Below are 14,545 nucleotides of genomic sequence, written 5' to 3' on the forward strand. Positions count from 1 at the left end.
AACTGATCATTAGGCTTATGAATAAGCTTCATTAGCCTTCTGAGGAATATTTTTCAGTTTTTCTTCATTTTGCCAATATTTCCGCATTCATCTGTTCTAAATGTCTGTTATTTATGTAAATTCAGGTTTTAAATAGGCAGAAGATGCTATTCATATCCATATGTAATTTAAATGGTTATTTTTTTATTTTATTTAATGTTTTCTGTAGAGCAAACCCCTTTTCCTCCATAGATTTAATTTATGCCAGAACATAAAGGCTGGATAAAATGTGCATGGATAAAGTATTTAAGCAAAAACAGTTGGTAGCCTAACAGTTCTGTAATGTCAGTGGATTTTGATTCATTGGAGGAAGCGATATTATGGATTATTAACTGATATTTTAGCAAGAAATTAAAATGGCTTACTTATAGATTTGGCCTCTTACAAACATGCAGCTTTTCCCTTCACACGCCACCAACTGATGGAATGGAGTTGCATGGATTACTTGTGGATTATTGTGATCTTTCTATCAGATGTTTGGACTTTCATTCTGACGGCACCCATTCACAGATGAGCAAGTGATGTAAGGCTTCTGCAAATCTGTTCTGATGAAGAAACAAACTCATCTACATCTTGGATAGCCTGTAGGTGAGTAAATTTTCAGCAAATTTTCAATTCTGGGTGAACTATTCTTTTAATGATTTATTGGAGAAACAAAATGGCAAACCGACTGTCATGGTTACTATAGGATTTCTGTCTATCCTTTGATTCAAGAATCCACCTTACTCTGCTGTGGGCAATCCTAAAGCAAGACAAAACACAGACGATCCTTCTTTCAAAAAACCTGCTCTTCGCTCCAGGAAACTGTGCTCCTCACTCTGCTTTCTCTCCACACAGCTCACATACTCTAGTCTGGAAACACCACAGGTGGAGTAACAGTAGCTGTTCTTGCCTAACTGTTGAAAACGTTCCATAATACACAATGAATGAACAACCACAATAACAACAATAAAAATATTTGTTATTATACACAGAAAATATAATAATAATTGCTCACATCAGAGCTTGACCTTGTTTTGAACTCTAACAAGGGTTTTCTTGTCCCATGTCTCAAGGATCAAAGTAATATGATAGTTGTTGCAATTCCATTAGTGAACACTAGATGTCAAACACGGCTAAGGAAAAAACACGTTCTTCACGGAAGTATCGCGAGTTTCTCTCAGACGTGAACTTCCTGGAACGGTTGTTTGGATAATGGCGGACCGTCAAATCTAGCCAACGGCCGTCCTAACTTATCATTAAAGCCGGGAAACACACACCAAAAGGCGGGTAGCGGGTACAACAAACTTTTAGGTAGGTACTAACCAATTACATTCTGGCCTAAACGCTTAACGAAAGACAACCTGGTCACAGAAACGCAAATAAAGTTTGTTAGCGAGCTTTAATGGTTTAGCCGGTTAGCAGCAGCCAACTTTCGCTAGAGGATTTAAATAAATAGTCCACAAATTTCGTTTAAATATTGTGAAACTGTCTAAGGTACGTAATTTGTCGGTTGAAAATAGACGTCTAGTTGGTTGTTTGGTTGATTTAAGTCGCTGACTTCTCCTCATTAAGGTTGTTCATGTGAAGTTGACTGATATTTAACGTTGTGTTTTGTACGTCAGCTGTTTTTCTTTATATTCGTGTGTTATATGAATGTCTTAAGTCTCATATTTATTTTCTTGTCTGTTGAGTACTGTAGCTCTGATTCTGTATTAGCATAAAGGGTATATGGTGCTTCGTATTTTGCTCTTAAGCTGTAATTTGTTTTTATTTTCATTTTTACTTTCTTTTTTTAATGATGTTTTATGTCTATTTGGTTAGCTCTGGCAAAGCAGAGTATATATATGTATATATGTATTAATGCGGCTAGACTTGATTTTATCTTGAATTTGAATGTGATGTCAGCTGATGCTGCTGATCTGTCATGTTTCCTTTTACCTTTAATTCTGAGTGATCCTTCTGGGTAGTTATTGGGTGGGCTAATCAGTTGCTGTAAAATTAACTGTGTGAATCCAGCATCTTACTAGAGTGTTGTCAGTTTGATTTGTATAATATTTCTGAGCTGGTAGTTTAATACTTCAAGACTTTGAGCTTTCACTGTCAAATCACCTTTTTCACTGGGTCTCAGTACAGGTAGAGGTGACAGAATCACCAGCTGTCCGATGTGTCCCGCAGTCCGGAAGACAAGGTGGACTCATGTCTCTCTGAATAAAGCTGCTGGAAAGTGAGTCCTGGTACATTATATGTTATGCATGAAGGTGTAACATGTCTGTCTTGCTCATTAGTCATTAGTAAAGCCCAATATGAATGCCTCATCCATGCAGTCGGTTAGTTTTGTGTAAATGTGAGCAGTCATTAACTGAAACTATAATCTCATAACTGTATTGTATAAACAAGGTTAGATGAAGTTTCAGTTCCCAAAATGTAATAGGAAATTGAAACGATGAGTTTATGAAGATGGTGGGTCTTTTATGGGTAAATCAAAGGATATTTTGTGCTTTTCTTGGCAGTTGCTTTGCCATTTTGAACTTTGAAGCGAGTAAAGCTTTGATTCTTTTGCTGTGCTTATTTTGTTCATTTTTGACAAGTGTTGATTAGTTCAAATAGAACTGGATCAGATTGTCGTTTCTCTCAGTATCTCCAGTCCAAAGCGCTTTGTTCAATTGCATGTTCTGTTTGTACTTCGACAGTTCTAAACCTAAATCTCTTTTATTAACAGGTGGCCGCATTATCACAGGTGGCCTTATTTCTTATCAAAGTCCCTGGCAACCTAACATGCACAGGCTGTGTCTTTATAATTGGAAAAAGGGTTTAACTGAACATTTATCTTTGCATATGCCAATAGACTGTCATTGACGCAAACCTTGTCACATTTAAGGATTGTTTGTTATGGGCAAAATCGTTGTCATTAAAAAGAACATATTTCTTTTTTCTCTCTCTATGATAGATTCTGTAGAATTAGAAGGTTTCCTTGTTTCCTCATTGCTGTGCAAAACTTGTATGGCAGGCTTTCTTCCTTGGAACACAAAAGTAGAGGCTAGGCAGAATGAGTCTGTTACCTTTCATTTTTTTTTATAATATAAAAAAAATAAAATAAAAGTGAAATTGTCAGTGTAACTTTCTACTTAAGATCTCTTTGTGCTGAGCTTTGTGCTCAAAAAAAGTTTGGAACAACATGAGGGTGATTAAATGATGACAGTGTTGGGTGAACCTAAACAAAATTGAAAGTATTAGGCCTGTATTCTTATTGGCAGCTAAAAGCATCAGATTGCCCTCATGTCGTTCCTAATGGGAAGTCGTGGCCTAATGGTTAGAGAGTCGGACTCGTAATCCAAAGGTTGCGGGTTCGATTCTCCGGCCGGCAGGAATTGTAGGTGGGGGGAGTGAATGTCCAGCGCTCTCTCCACCCTCAATACCATGACTGAGGTGCCCTTGAGCAAGGCACCGAACCCCCAACTGCTCCCCGGGCGCTGCAGCATAAAATGGCTGCCCACTGCTCCGGGTGTGTGTTCACGGTGTGTGTGTGTTCACTGCTGTGTGTGTGCACGTTGGATGGGTTAAATGCAGACCACGAATTCCGAGTATGGGTCACCATACTTGGCTGAATCTCACTTCACTTCCAAACCTGTAAGACCTTTGTTCGTCTTCAGAACACAAATTAAGATATTTTTGATGAAATCCAAAAGCTTTCTGACCCTGCATAGACAGCAACGTAACTACCATGTTCAAAGCCCAGAAAGGTAGTAAGGATATCATTAAAATAAGTCTGTGACATCTGTGGTTTAACTGTAACTTTATGAAGCTATGAGAATACTTTTTGTGCGCAAAGAAAAACAAATACACCCTCGTGAACAAAGACTGACCTGGAAGAGAAGAAATTGTTGAATAAAACGATTATTTTTGTTTTCTTTTGCACTAAAAGTATTCTCATAGTTTCATAAAATTGTGATTGAACCACTGATGTCACATGGACTATTTTAAAGATGTCCTTACTACCTTTCTGGACCTTGAACGTGGTAGTTCTGTTGCTGTCTGTGCAGGATCAGGAAGCTCTCAGATTTCATCAAAAATATCTTAATGAAATCTGATCTATCTGGCATACATCACCAGAGAGAAGTCTGTTGTTTTCACTGGACATCCATGTAATGTTTTGGTTACACTGCAAAGTCAAAAAACGCATGAAACAAATGTATATACAGATTAATTGTTTTCTAAGGTCTATAATATGCATTTAGAAATAGATAATGTGAATTTCATGCTGACTTTAAAAGTTGTTTTCCTCATTCCAGACACATTTGGTGTCTGTTACTTCATTCAATACTGTTATAAAAGCAGCAGAGCATGTTTAAATGATTCTTCACCTCTGCTTTCCAGCATAGGCCTGAAATCAATGAAATATGCATGCAAGCCTCTAAGATATTTCTTATGCATGAATTATTAATTCAATATAATTCAAGGTTCTGAGCAGGGAGTGATTTCAGTGTCCCTTTGGAATACTTTGTGCATTTGCCACAGTGGTTTAGACGTCTTTATAAAACTCTTTTTTTTACTCCTAGAATAGACCACTGAATCTGTTTGCTCTAGGGACTTACAAGGACAGGGACTCTATGTTATAATGGTAGTGCTCAGAGGAAGACAGTGTGATTCAAATGACTTGAAAACCTCTGAGATGTCATATGTCTGGGCTCCAGGCAATTGAACAAATTTTCCCCCGTTGCTATAACCCTCACATTGATGAAACAACTGAGGCCTGTGAGTGAGACATTAAATCTATAAGTCATGCTTTGATCAATCTATCTTCGTAACCATCAGTTAAACTTATGGTTTGACTAAATTTATAGCCTCCTTTTGCACAAAGAGTACTGTGAATGAAGTCATGTGCTTTAGTGCCACTTAGGGTCATAATCTAATGGCGCTTTTCCACTGCGTTGTACGACTCGCCTCGGTTCAGCACGGCACGGCTCAGTTCGGCTCGGTTTGCGTTTCCACTGCAGTTTAGTACCGCTTTTAGAGTGGGCAGGATTATTCACATGTCGTTATAGTTGCGCCACCTCTACTGCCGTGACTCCTGAAACACTTTTTAATTCTGCGTCGCTCCATCTAGCTCTCACTGGATCCGCTCCTCGGCTATCAAAGAGAGGGACATCTGTACTTCCTCAACAGACAACGAAACAGCCATTTTTGTTTGCTAAAAAAGGTGCGCCCATTCAAAACAACTGTGCTGATTTAATTCTAGCGGGTCTGTTGTAGGGCTGCACGATTAATCGCATGCTATTGTCATGCGCATCTAGTCAGTAAAGCCGGTTCTTTGATTAGTGGTAAATCTCCATCACCTGCTTTCAGATGGAGCGGCATTTAATACACGGAGCCGTAGTTCGCTGACAAGCCACGCAAAATCGCGTTCATAATCGCTGATAAATCGCATTCGATTAGGAACGCGATTTTGCGTGGCTTGTCAGCGAACTGCGATTAATCATGCAGCCCTAGTCTGTTGTGTCTCGTGCCACAAGTTCAATGACGCAGGCAGAGAAGATTCTCTCCGGCCAAGTAGTGATCATCAGAGTTTACTAGTACTAAAAAAAGTACCAGGTACTGTAACCAGTGGAAAACCCCCCAAAAGTGTGCCGTACTGAACTGTACCATGCCGTACTATGCAGTGGAAAAGCGCCATAAGCAAGCCATTGCCAGAGAAAACAATGTTTGACAGCAGATGTTGACAAGATAATTGCTTCTCTCACATTGTTTGCCTGTTTTTCCCCTTTCCTATCAGGTTGGCATAGCGATGTGGAGTCGCTTGCGAAGTGAGGCGGGGCCCCCAGCCTCTGTCTCTTCCCAGGCTGCCCTTGCTGGGCAAGACAATAGGAGAGGTTTGTCTAACTGTCACCTTATACTTCGAACATCATTATGAGCATGTTTGCATGATTACTTATGTCAATGTTTATCTCTCAGCAGAGATATCTCATGCCTGGAATAGTCTAAATCAAACCACAGCTGCCGTGAGTATTTTTTAACACGTTTCAGGTTCTGTCCTACTTATGATGCCAAAAGAGATACCTGTTACATACATAATAGTTCTGAAGAAGCCCAATTATAAGAAATCAGAAAGTAAGATTCAGAGGTATACTCTGTAGGTTTAGTATTTGTAGCATTATCCCCACGAGTGCAGAGATCTGTTGACTCAATTCAATTGTGGTCTTGTCTCAGTTGCGACACATTGAGAATCGTCTGGAGGCAGCACCAGGCACTGGAGTGCTACTGGACTCAGTGCTTGACACAAAGAAAGCATCTGTGAGTGGCGGTCGGAAAATAAGCCGCAGAGGTGAGACAGACACATCCTCTATACAGAGGCAATCCATTAGAGACTATTGTACATCCCTAAGCTAGGTGTTTTTAATGTCAACCTATATAGTATTGTGTGAGGTCACTATGGAACATACAGTGGAATGTTTTAAAAGGAATATCTTTTTAACTTGCCAAAGCAGGGGTTTTTTTTTATTTTTATTTTTTTATATGTGATCAGAATTGTAGTTTTTGTATGTTTTATGTTACTTATTTTAATGTTCAGTCTTTTGAAATGTTTTCAGTTGAATTGAATTATTTTTTAATATTTTTAATTTACTAGAATTAGCTTTGAATTGAATGAATTTCATGAATGTTTAGTACAAACACGTCTTGCTGCATTAAAATTCAGATATGACTGAAAGTGTAGGCTTGAAAGTATTAGATTTAGTAACAGCTCTGAGAGTTTTGAGTGATTGATCAAAAAACTGACTCAGAGTCGTTCGTCATTTGTGAATTGGACAACGCTAGTTGCTTGTACTTGTTTTTGAGCAAGCCAGTCAAGGTGGCGTGACAGTTTACATTAATGTAGAAGAATTCAAAACAGGTATGCAATGTGGAATAGAAAATATTACTTGCATATACACACACACAAATAGTTCAACATTCAGTTCTGTCTCTTCCATTTTTTTGAGTGTTTTCCATTTATTTTCTACAGATGGGCGTCATGCGGAGGAAAGTGGATCTAAGTCCAGAACACGGAGTCGACGCAGTCCAGACAAAAGTTCCCGTAGTCCCTTGAGGAATAGCACTCTGGACAGTAACGCCAGGAAACCCAGTGCAGTGGAGTTCAGAGAACCTCTCGCTTCATACAGGTTAAAGCTGCAAAGAAATTAATAAGTTAAAACTGAAGTGTTTATTTACAACCAGAAACTGCTATAATGATTGTAGGGTCTTTTTATTGGAAATCTTAAGTGCTCTTCACATTAAACTGACATTTTATTTTAAAACGGTCTTTTTTTTTATATTATTATAGGGAAGCATCTCCATTGCCAGTGTCCCAGACTCACTCTGAACCAGAAGTCCATTCGTTTCCGACAGAGGTGGGCGTCCCTCAGGCTGACTTTGCTTTCAGCCAGCTGGTCTATCAGCGTGACAGCCGAGACATGCAGACTGCAGACCTGGACAGCCCACACTCCTCAGCTGTAGACAGCACATCTGTACGCTACCTCAATGACCTGTCTGCTCTCAACGCCATTCACCAACCTGACCAAGCCCCGCTAGGGTCAGAGATCAACCCCAGAACACATTTACAGGCCGAGACATCCCAGACTTCCCTGACATCCATCACCGGTTCAGTCACAGCTTCCCTACGGCTGGAGAACCTGCGATGTCGGCAACCTGATGAAAAGCTGGAAAAGCTGAAAGAGAGAATCCGCAGACAGAGGGAACATTTGGAGGAGACAGAAGAACGAAACAAGCTGCTGGGATACTTGGAGCAACCTGTGGGTATTGGAGCGACAGCACATAGTACCACAGTACCTACTGCTAAAGTTCGGAAAGTGGCCCCAGCCCCTCCAGCGCCCATTTACAAAGGTAAGTCGACTACAGAGAGGAAAAGTGACTTCATTGTATTAGGCTGGTAAGCGAAAGGTAGAAGATTCAAACCTACGAAAATGCTTTCACTATTGAGCTTGAGCGAGGCACTTAACCTTAGGTTCCCAGTAATAGTTGTGCTCGAAAATACTTAGGATATAAGCATCAGATAAATGTTCTATTAGGTTGTCGAATGAGAGGAAGCTCACTTCTGTGTTTTCTCGTTTTCTAGGCTTCAACACCAGTGAGACTAAGATTCGCACACCTGATGGAAAAGTGTGGGCAGAGGAGGACTTCCAGAACTTAAGCAGGGAAATATACAAAGACCTGACAAAACAACTTACAGGTATACATATTTTTCCAGAATGTTATAATATGTAGTATAATATAATAAAGTATACATTATTGTAATATCTTTGTGTAAACATTACAAGATGTACAGCAATACAACAACAGAATAGCCACAGTATTTAGCCTGTGCTATAAGAAACAACACATGCACACTACATGAGTGGTGTAATTAAGGTGCTCACAGAAATGTTACAGTATCTCGATCATTGGTTGTCATTAGGGTTGCAACTAACGATTATTTTGATAATCGATTAGTTGGCCGATTATTCTTTCGATTAATCGGATTAAAAAAATATTGACCAAAAAAAACACTATTCCACATTCTGCCCAATGTCCTTCAAACAAACGTGACAACTGAATGCTATGAAAACATACAGTGCTTAATTTATTAGACCACTTATCATAATAAAGAGAAAACATATTTTAGAAATTTGTCAAAAATTTGTTTAAATTTAAAAATGTTATTGTCATTTATTGGACATAATAATAAAAATGTCCTCATAACAGCTTGCATTCTTGCTGGTATTGTTTATGTACTTTTTGACTGCAATTGGGTATCGCGAAAAAAAATACTCAAATAAAAAATACAAGAAAAAATAAGTGCTCTGGTTTTCTTTCATAGATAACAGCAATAATGATATTATAGCATTAAAAATAGCCTACTACTGTTACTAAAGAGCTTACACATATTGGAGTACTAACCAGTACAGAAAGCCGAAAAATGATTTTGGTTATCACCAATACTGTTACTTTAGAGCAGCAGTGGCACAAACCTTACATAAACACATTGTTAAAAAACTTACATAAATTTGTTAAGCATTGTAAAAATTGAATATAGTTTAAACCTCTATTAAAAATTAAAATAATAAAGATAATAATAAAGACGAATAAAAACACAAACTCAGTGTTAACCAACAGGTAAGAGTAATGTTCTGCAGGAACTACTTTGATCACAGTCACCTCGTCATTTCTTTATCCTGTAAAAGGCCGTTATGGAGCGTCTCATGTTTATATTCAGGCAGACAATTACACGCTGTTATCCCTTTAAAGTTCCTACTCTCATAAAATATTTTAATTTATTTTAAACCTTAAATTAACTTTCAACAACAGATAATTCAGCACAATGGATATGTTTGCGCTGAAAAGCCTATTAATTGTCTCCCTCTCTACTGTGTTCTGTCCGTCTGACACGCGTGCGCTGGCGCTCATTCGGTATTTTAAACTTAACACAGACTGTCAGGACGGACCTTTATGCAAAAATGGAAATGCTCGCGTGAATTTGTGGCATTTATAGATAAGGATATGACCGTAAACTGAACGTTTTTGCGCAGAGGACGCACACGCATCTGTCAAAGCGCCTGACAGGGCAAGCCATTACTCTTATGCATTAACTTAAAGCTTAAAATAAAGAATTATCATGTTTTGGGCAGCTTGGATCACGTGCTTCTCCGGCAGAATCTCATTCTGTTTCCTCCACTATTTTTAGATGCATTTTGTCCATAGAAATGCATTATTCAGTGCCGTAATTTGACTAACCAGCTGAAGTTGGACGTGCACTGTGGGCAGACCCGATTAATCGATAATGAGAATCGTTGTCGATGATTTTCATAATCGATAATAATCGATTTTATCGATTAGTTGTTGCAGCCCTAGTTGTCATCTTAAAATAACTGATGCTATAAATACGTTTTACATTTGAGTCATCCTCTTGATTTCAGCCTGTTTGCAGCGTAGTGAATTGGGCATTTATTTAGTTATTTATATGGAATTAAAATGTTTATCTATTGATGTGATGGAGCTCAAATGTGTTTTACTGCCATATGAGTCAGGAAGCATGAGTAATGAACAGGAATTAGGACAACAACAGTGTTTTACCTGCCACTCAAAGCAGATGAAACAACTTACAACAAATTCATGTGTTTCTGCCGGATTGCAGTATGGTCAAAAAGTATGCATAATCCAAACCGCTCTTGGACGATGACTTACATGCTCCTAATTGGCTCAGAGTTTCCAGGCGTACTGCCACATCCGTAGTTACCAGTTTTCATGTCAGCCCAGACTGTTCTTAGGAGTTTTCTTCAAGGTTATTTGTAAGGATTGCATCAGTTTGTTTTTAGTTGTTTTATAATTATATAAGGATTCTTGCTTCTCAGAAAAATCCAATTTTGTTTTAGATGTCCATTTTCCATACTCTATCTGTTCCATATTTTGAATTGACTTAAACCGATTAAAATGGGTAATTTGAACGTATTTACGAGAGTGAATCTTAATATGCTTATACCAACTAGATGTCAGATTAGTTTAATGATGGTCTTTAGGACACTTAAGGGTAATTCCAAGTGTATTATATAATTTAGAAAATTCAATATTCGCTAATTAATTTTATATTGTGAATATTCATTGAATCATTTAAGTTTTACCTGTTTTACTATTACACCGGGCAATTTGATGAATAGTTATTGATGAATAAATATGGGTGGTTGTGTGGTCATTATGCATGGTTATGAGTGTAGTGCAATGAACAGCAGTGTAATTTTAGTATTTTTTTATATACTATTATAGTTTTTATTTATATATTTATTAACAATTAAATTTATGCTTAAGTTGTTCCAATTTAGTTTTTTTGTGCTTTTGTGTTTTTAGTTTATTCAAATATTACCATTTAAGATTAACTTGTTTTTATTTCAGTTTTAGTTTTCATATATTTCCTGTTAGTAGTACTTCAACATTTTTAGTTAGTTGCCAATAACATTTCTGATTTTTCAACTATTGTTTACATTTTATTTCAAATAAAATGTTTGTAATAGTTTGAATTAATGATAATAATTCTGATCAGTGTCAACCAATTTAATCTTCTCTCTGTCCTTCACAGCAGAGAGCACAAAACCAAAGCAGAGGCCTGCAGAAAGAGAAAAGGTGAAAGAGAAGAAACCATCCAAACCTGTTAGGAAAGTACACAGATCTTCCTCTGCACCGGACTCAAATACTAAACCAGGTCTGAGTTCTCTTTGTCATTTGTCATCCTGTCTTTTTCACACTCTGTGTGTTTCTCAAGCAAACAGCTGTAGCTTATTTAAGCAAATGATATTGAAATTCAACATCTGAATGCACATATAAAAGTGCTTAATTGTAGTTTTGCATATGAAGATCACAATCTGAACTGAAAATGTGCAAATGCTCTGCTGAACACACACACACACACACACATGCTGGCAGCCCTGTTTGAGCCTCTCTTGACCTGCCAGCATTACTGTGCCCTGTTCTCTGCAAGACATTCTTGGAAACAGACGTGTGTTTTAATGTTCGTCTGCAAGCACAAGCTAAGTCTCTTATCCCAACAGAAATTTCTAGAATGTGTAGCATGCAGATTAACAGGATAACTGCGGCAACAGTGACGCAGGAATGCTTGATGTGTCCCAGCTCAAACCTCTGTGGCCTCGCTGACAGCTGGAGAGGTGTCAGTGTAGTCACGACAGGATAGAAAAATGAAATAAGAGATCAATGAATAATGATACAGACATCTGAAGCTAACTTCATCACCACTGTGACAGGGCTTAAGAATAAGGTTTTTTTTTTTCTGCTGGCCCAGGTGGATCAGCCATTCAGATTTTTATTTACCATTTTTACTGAAAAACGTGTGTATGTGTGTGTGTGTATATATATATATATATATATATATATATATATATATATATATATATATATATATTCTGTGGTGGCAGCATTCACATTGTTTTAAACTTATAGCATTGTTGTTTTTCAAAATGAAATTATATGGAATGTTATTTGAATTATCCACCTTCGAACGTGAAATAAACACATTGGTATCGGTTAATATTTTTCTTCTTCCGTGTGGCGTCGATTACGTCAACATAAAAGTAAATCAGTTTTAGAGGGTGAGAACAATTTGATCTTGCTAACATTTTAGTTTTTTATAACATCATGCACAGATTGATCATGCACAGTAAGACCAGAATCATTTATTAAATACAGTCACTTTTGCATTTCCTCTATCATTAAATGTGAGCGGGGGGGGTTTTCTCTGGAGGAAAATCATTTTTACCAGGAGATTTGGTTTAATTAAACATCTGTGTGAATGTGATTCAGTGCAGCTATTATGTCTCTTTTGTCATACTTTCCTCTCTGCTTTAATCAGACTTGTTCAAAAAAAAGTACAAATTAATTATGGACCAACTGTAGTCTCAAGGTATCTGCGTAACCTGTCTCCATAGCAATCAGCACGTCATCATGGCGAGAAGGACAGAAGCTGGTGAAGATGATGCTTGGGCCGCCGCCACGGTTACACAGAGAGCCTCGGGCGAAGTCCTCGGAGACACAGATGAGAACGGGTGAGAGGATGATATATTTACCAGGCTTCGCCCCTGTCACCATGCTGACCGTTAAAGCTCAACCGAACCACAAACAAAACTTAAAAGTTTCTATATTCATTTTACCTTACTTGTGTCAAGCTATTTGGTTTATAACTTCTCATATTTTAAATGCCCAACCAAATGATGTCTTTGAGGTGTTTTGAATTAGTTTATTGCCAACCGTTATTATACACTACATCTGTTGCAAAGCACTAGTGTTCCAGAAGCTAGTAGCCCAAGTGTCAGGTCTATTAATAAATAAAGATTGAGACGGCCTCCCCGCATTGGTAAACATTGCTGCCCAGTGACCATAATGAATAGGGTTCGACTGGGTGTTTCTGACTCACTGCACAAGTCGACCTGGTTACTTCCACAGTCCTGCTGTCCTCCACACACGCAGGGCTGGACCCAGACTTTATACAGCCACTCTGATACAGATTTATTGGACTGCAGAGACGGAAATGCTCAATGCTGTATTGATTTAAACATTGTATGCAAGCAACTGCTGAAGGGGATGTTTTTCCAGTTCAGACATAAATACAAGGCTCGTGATGTAAAAGCGTTGTTTTGTTTTGTTTGTCGAATTATCTGTTTTTTTAATGATCGATTTAAACAGATATGTATTTTTTTTTTATTTACATTTAATAAATTCGCATATGCTTTTATCCAAAGCGAATTACAAATGAGGACAATAGAAGCTCAGCTGGTTCTCATAAGAGCACGTAGAAATCAGTTTTGCATTTTGCTCTGAAACTGGCAGCATGTTAACTAGATTTATGCTTTTGCTTCGAATGGAAATATTATACAGTATTACAGTTAGTCGATCTAAAACGGTGATATCGTGTATTAACATGTCGGTGCGCAAATGAGTGATCTAAAATTATTTACCCAACAAAATATATTTCATATTTATTTAAACGTTTTTGGCATATTGAAATATTTGTAAAACAAAGTTTACAATTTATATTACTTTATATTTAAGTAATATAAATTTGGTCTCCTGTTCGCCTCTTTCTGTCTTTTCCTGCAGCCCCTGGTCCCCGTTCCAGCTCTGATCCTCGTCTTGAGCGAAGCCGGCATTCAAGGCCCACCAGTGCAGAAAGACTTCGCAATCACATTCTTCCAGAAGAGCCAGATGGACCCTCCAGATCAACAGGGGGTGATAGAAGAAAATCTCCAAGCACAGACCTTCTCTCAGCAGACATCCGTGGCATCCTAGATGACCTGCAGTTGGAGGAGGACAGCAGCAGGAGGGCAGAAGCACCCCTCTCAAAAGTCCGTGCCTCGACCAGAGTTTCTCGTAGTGCCATCCCTGCCAAGACTACCAAGAGAGCAGATCTTCCTGAGCATCCCATGGCAAAGAAACGGCACTATGACGCAGAAGCGGTGCGACTGTATATTGCTCAAAAACAAGAAGAAAGGAAAAAACGGCAAGCAGAGGAGAGGAGGGCTCAGCGGGAGGAAGAAGAGAACAAGAATAAACGCCTACAGGAGCTTTACAGGAGACAACGAGCAGGGGCCACCAAGGGCCTAGCTGAACCTGAAGGTCCAATAAAGAAGCGGCTCCAGGAAACATACACCAAACTTCTTCTGGAACAGACTCAGCTCAGAGAAGAGATCAATGGTGGTGTCATAACAAACATAGTCCAGCAGGTAAACCTTTATTGTACAGCATTTTTGCAGTTAAACATCTTGTTGAACTTATTAAGATAATATTTTTTATTATATTGTTACATAAATGCCCAAATATTTTGAGTAGATTTTAGGTAAAATAATGATATTAAATTGACAGTTTTAAGGTACACTACCTTTCAAAAGTTTGTCATCATGAATTCTTTTTAATGAATGAACGAAATGAATGCTTATTCAACAAGGATGCATTAAATTGAAGTGACAGTAAAGACATTTAAAATGTTACAGAACATTTC

At 38.1% G+C, this 14,545-nt stretch overlaps 1 protein-coding gene across 1 annotated transcript in view; it reads left to right on the forward strand.

Annotated features, from left to right (window-relative positions):
* The first annotated feature begins 1,176 nt into the window (after positions 1-1,176).
* The window catches only part of LOC306848107 (centrosome-associated protein 350-like), a 39,033-nt gene continuing 25,664 nt past the window's right edge, over positions 1,177-14,545 (forward strand). Inside the window, exons 1-11 of the mRNA XM_079382460.1 lie at positions 1,177-1,332; positions 2,150-2,245; positions 5,792-5,888; positions 5,971-6,017; positions 6,226-6,340; positions 7,019-7,175; positions 7,337-7,896; positions 8,129-8,242; positions 11,120-11,242; positions 12,480-12,596; positions 13,648-14,270. Coding sequence (XP_079238586.1) covers positions 5,804-5,888; positions 5,971-6,017; positions 6,226-6,340; positions 7,019-7,175; positions 7,337-7,896; positions 8,129-8,242; positions 11,120-11,242; positions 12,480-12,596; positions 13,648-14,270 — 1,941 coding nt within the window. The 5' untranslated portion in view covers positions 1,177-1,332; positions 2,150-2,245; positions 5,792-5,803. The remainder of the gene's footprint in view (positions 1,333-2,149; positions 2,246-5,791; positions 5,889-5,970; positions 6,018-6,225; positions 6,341-7,018; positions 7,176-7,336; positions 7,897-8,128; positions 8,243-11,119; positions 11,243-12,479; positions 12,597-13,647; positions 14,271-14,545) is intronic.

Source organism: Barbus barbus (assembly GCF_936440315.1).
Source record: "Barbus barbus genome assembly, chromosome: 28".
Taxonomy (NCBI): Eukaryota; Metazoa; Chordata; class Actinopteri; order Cypriniformes; family Cyprinidae; genus Barbus; species Barbus barbus.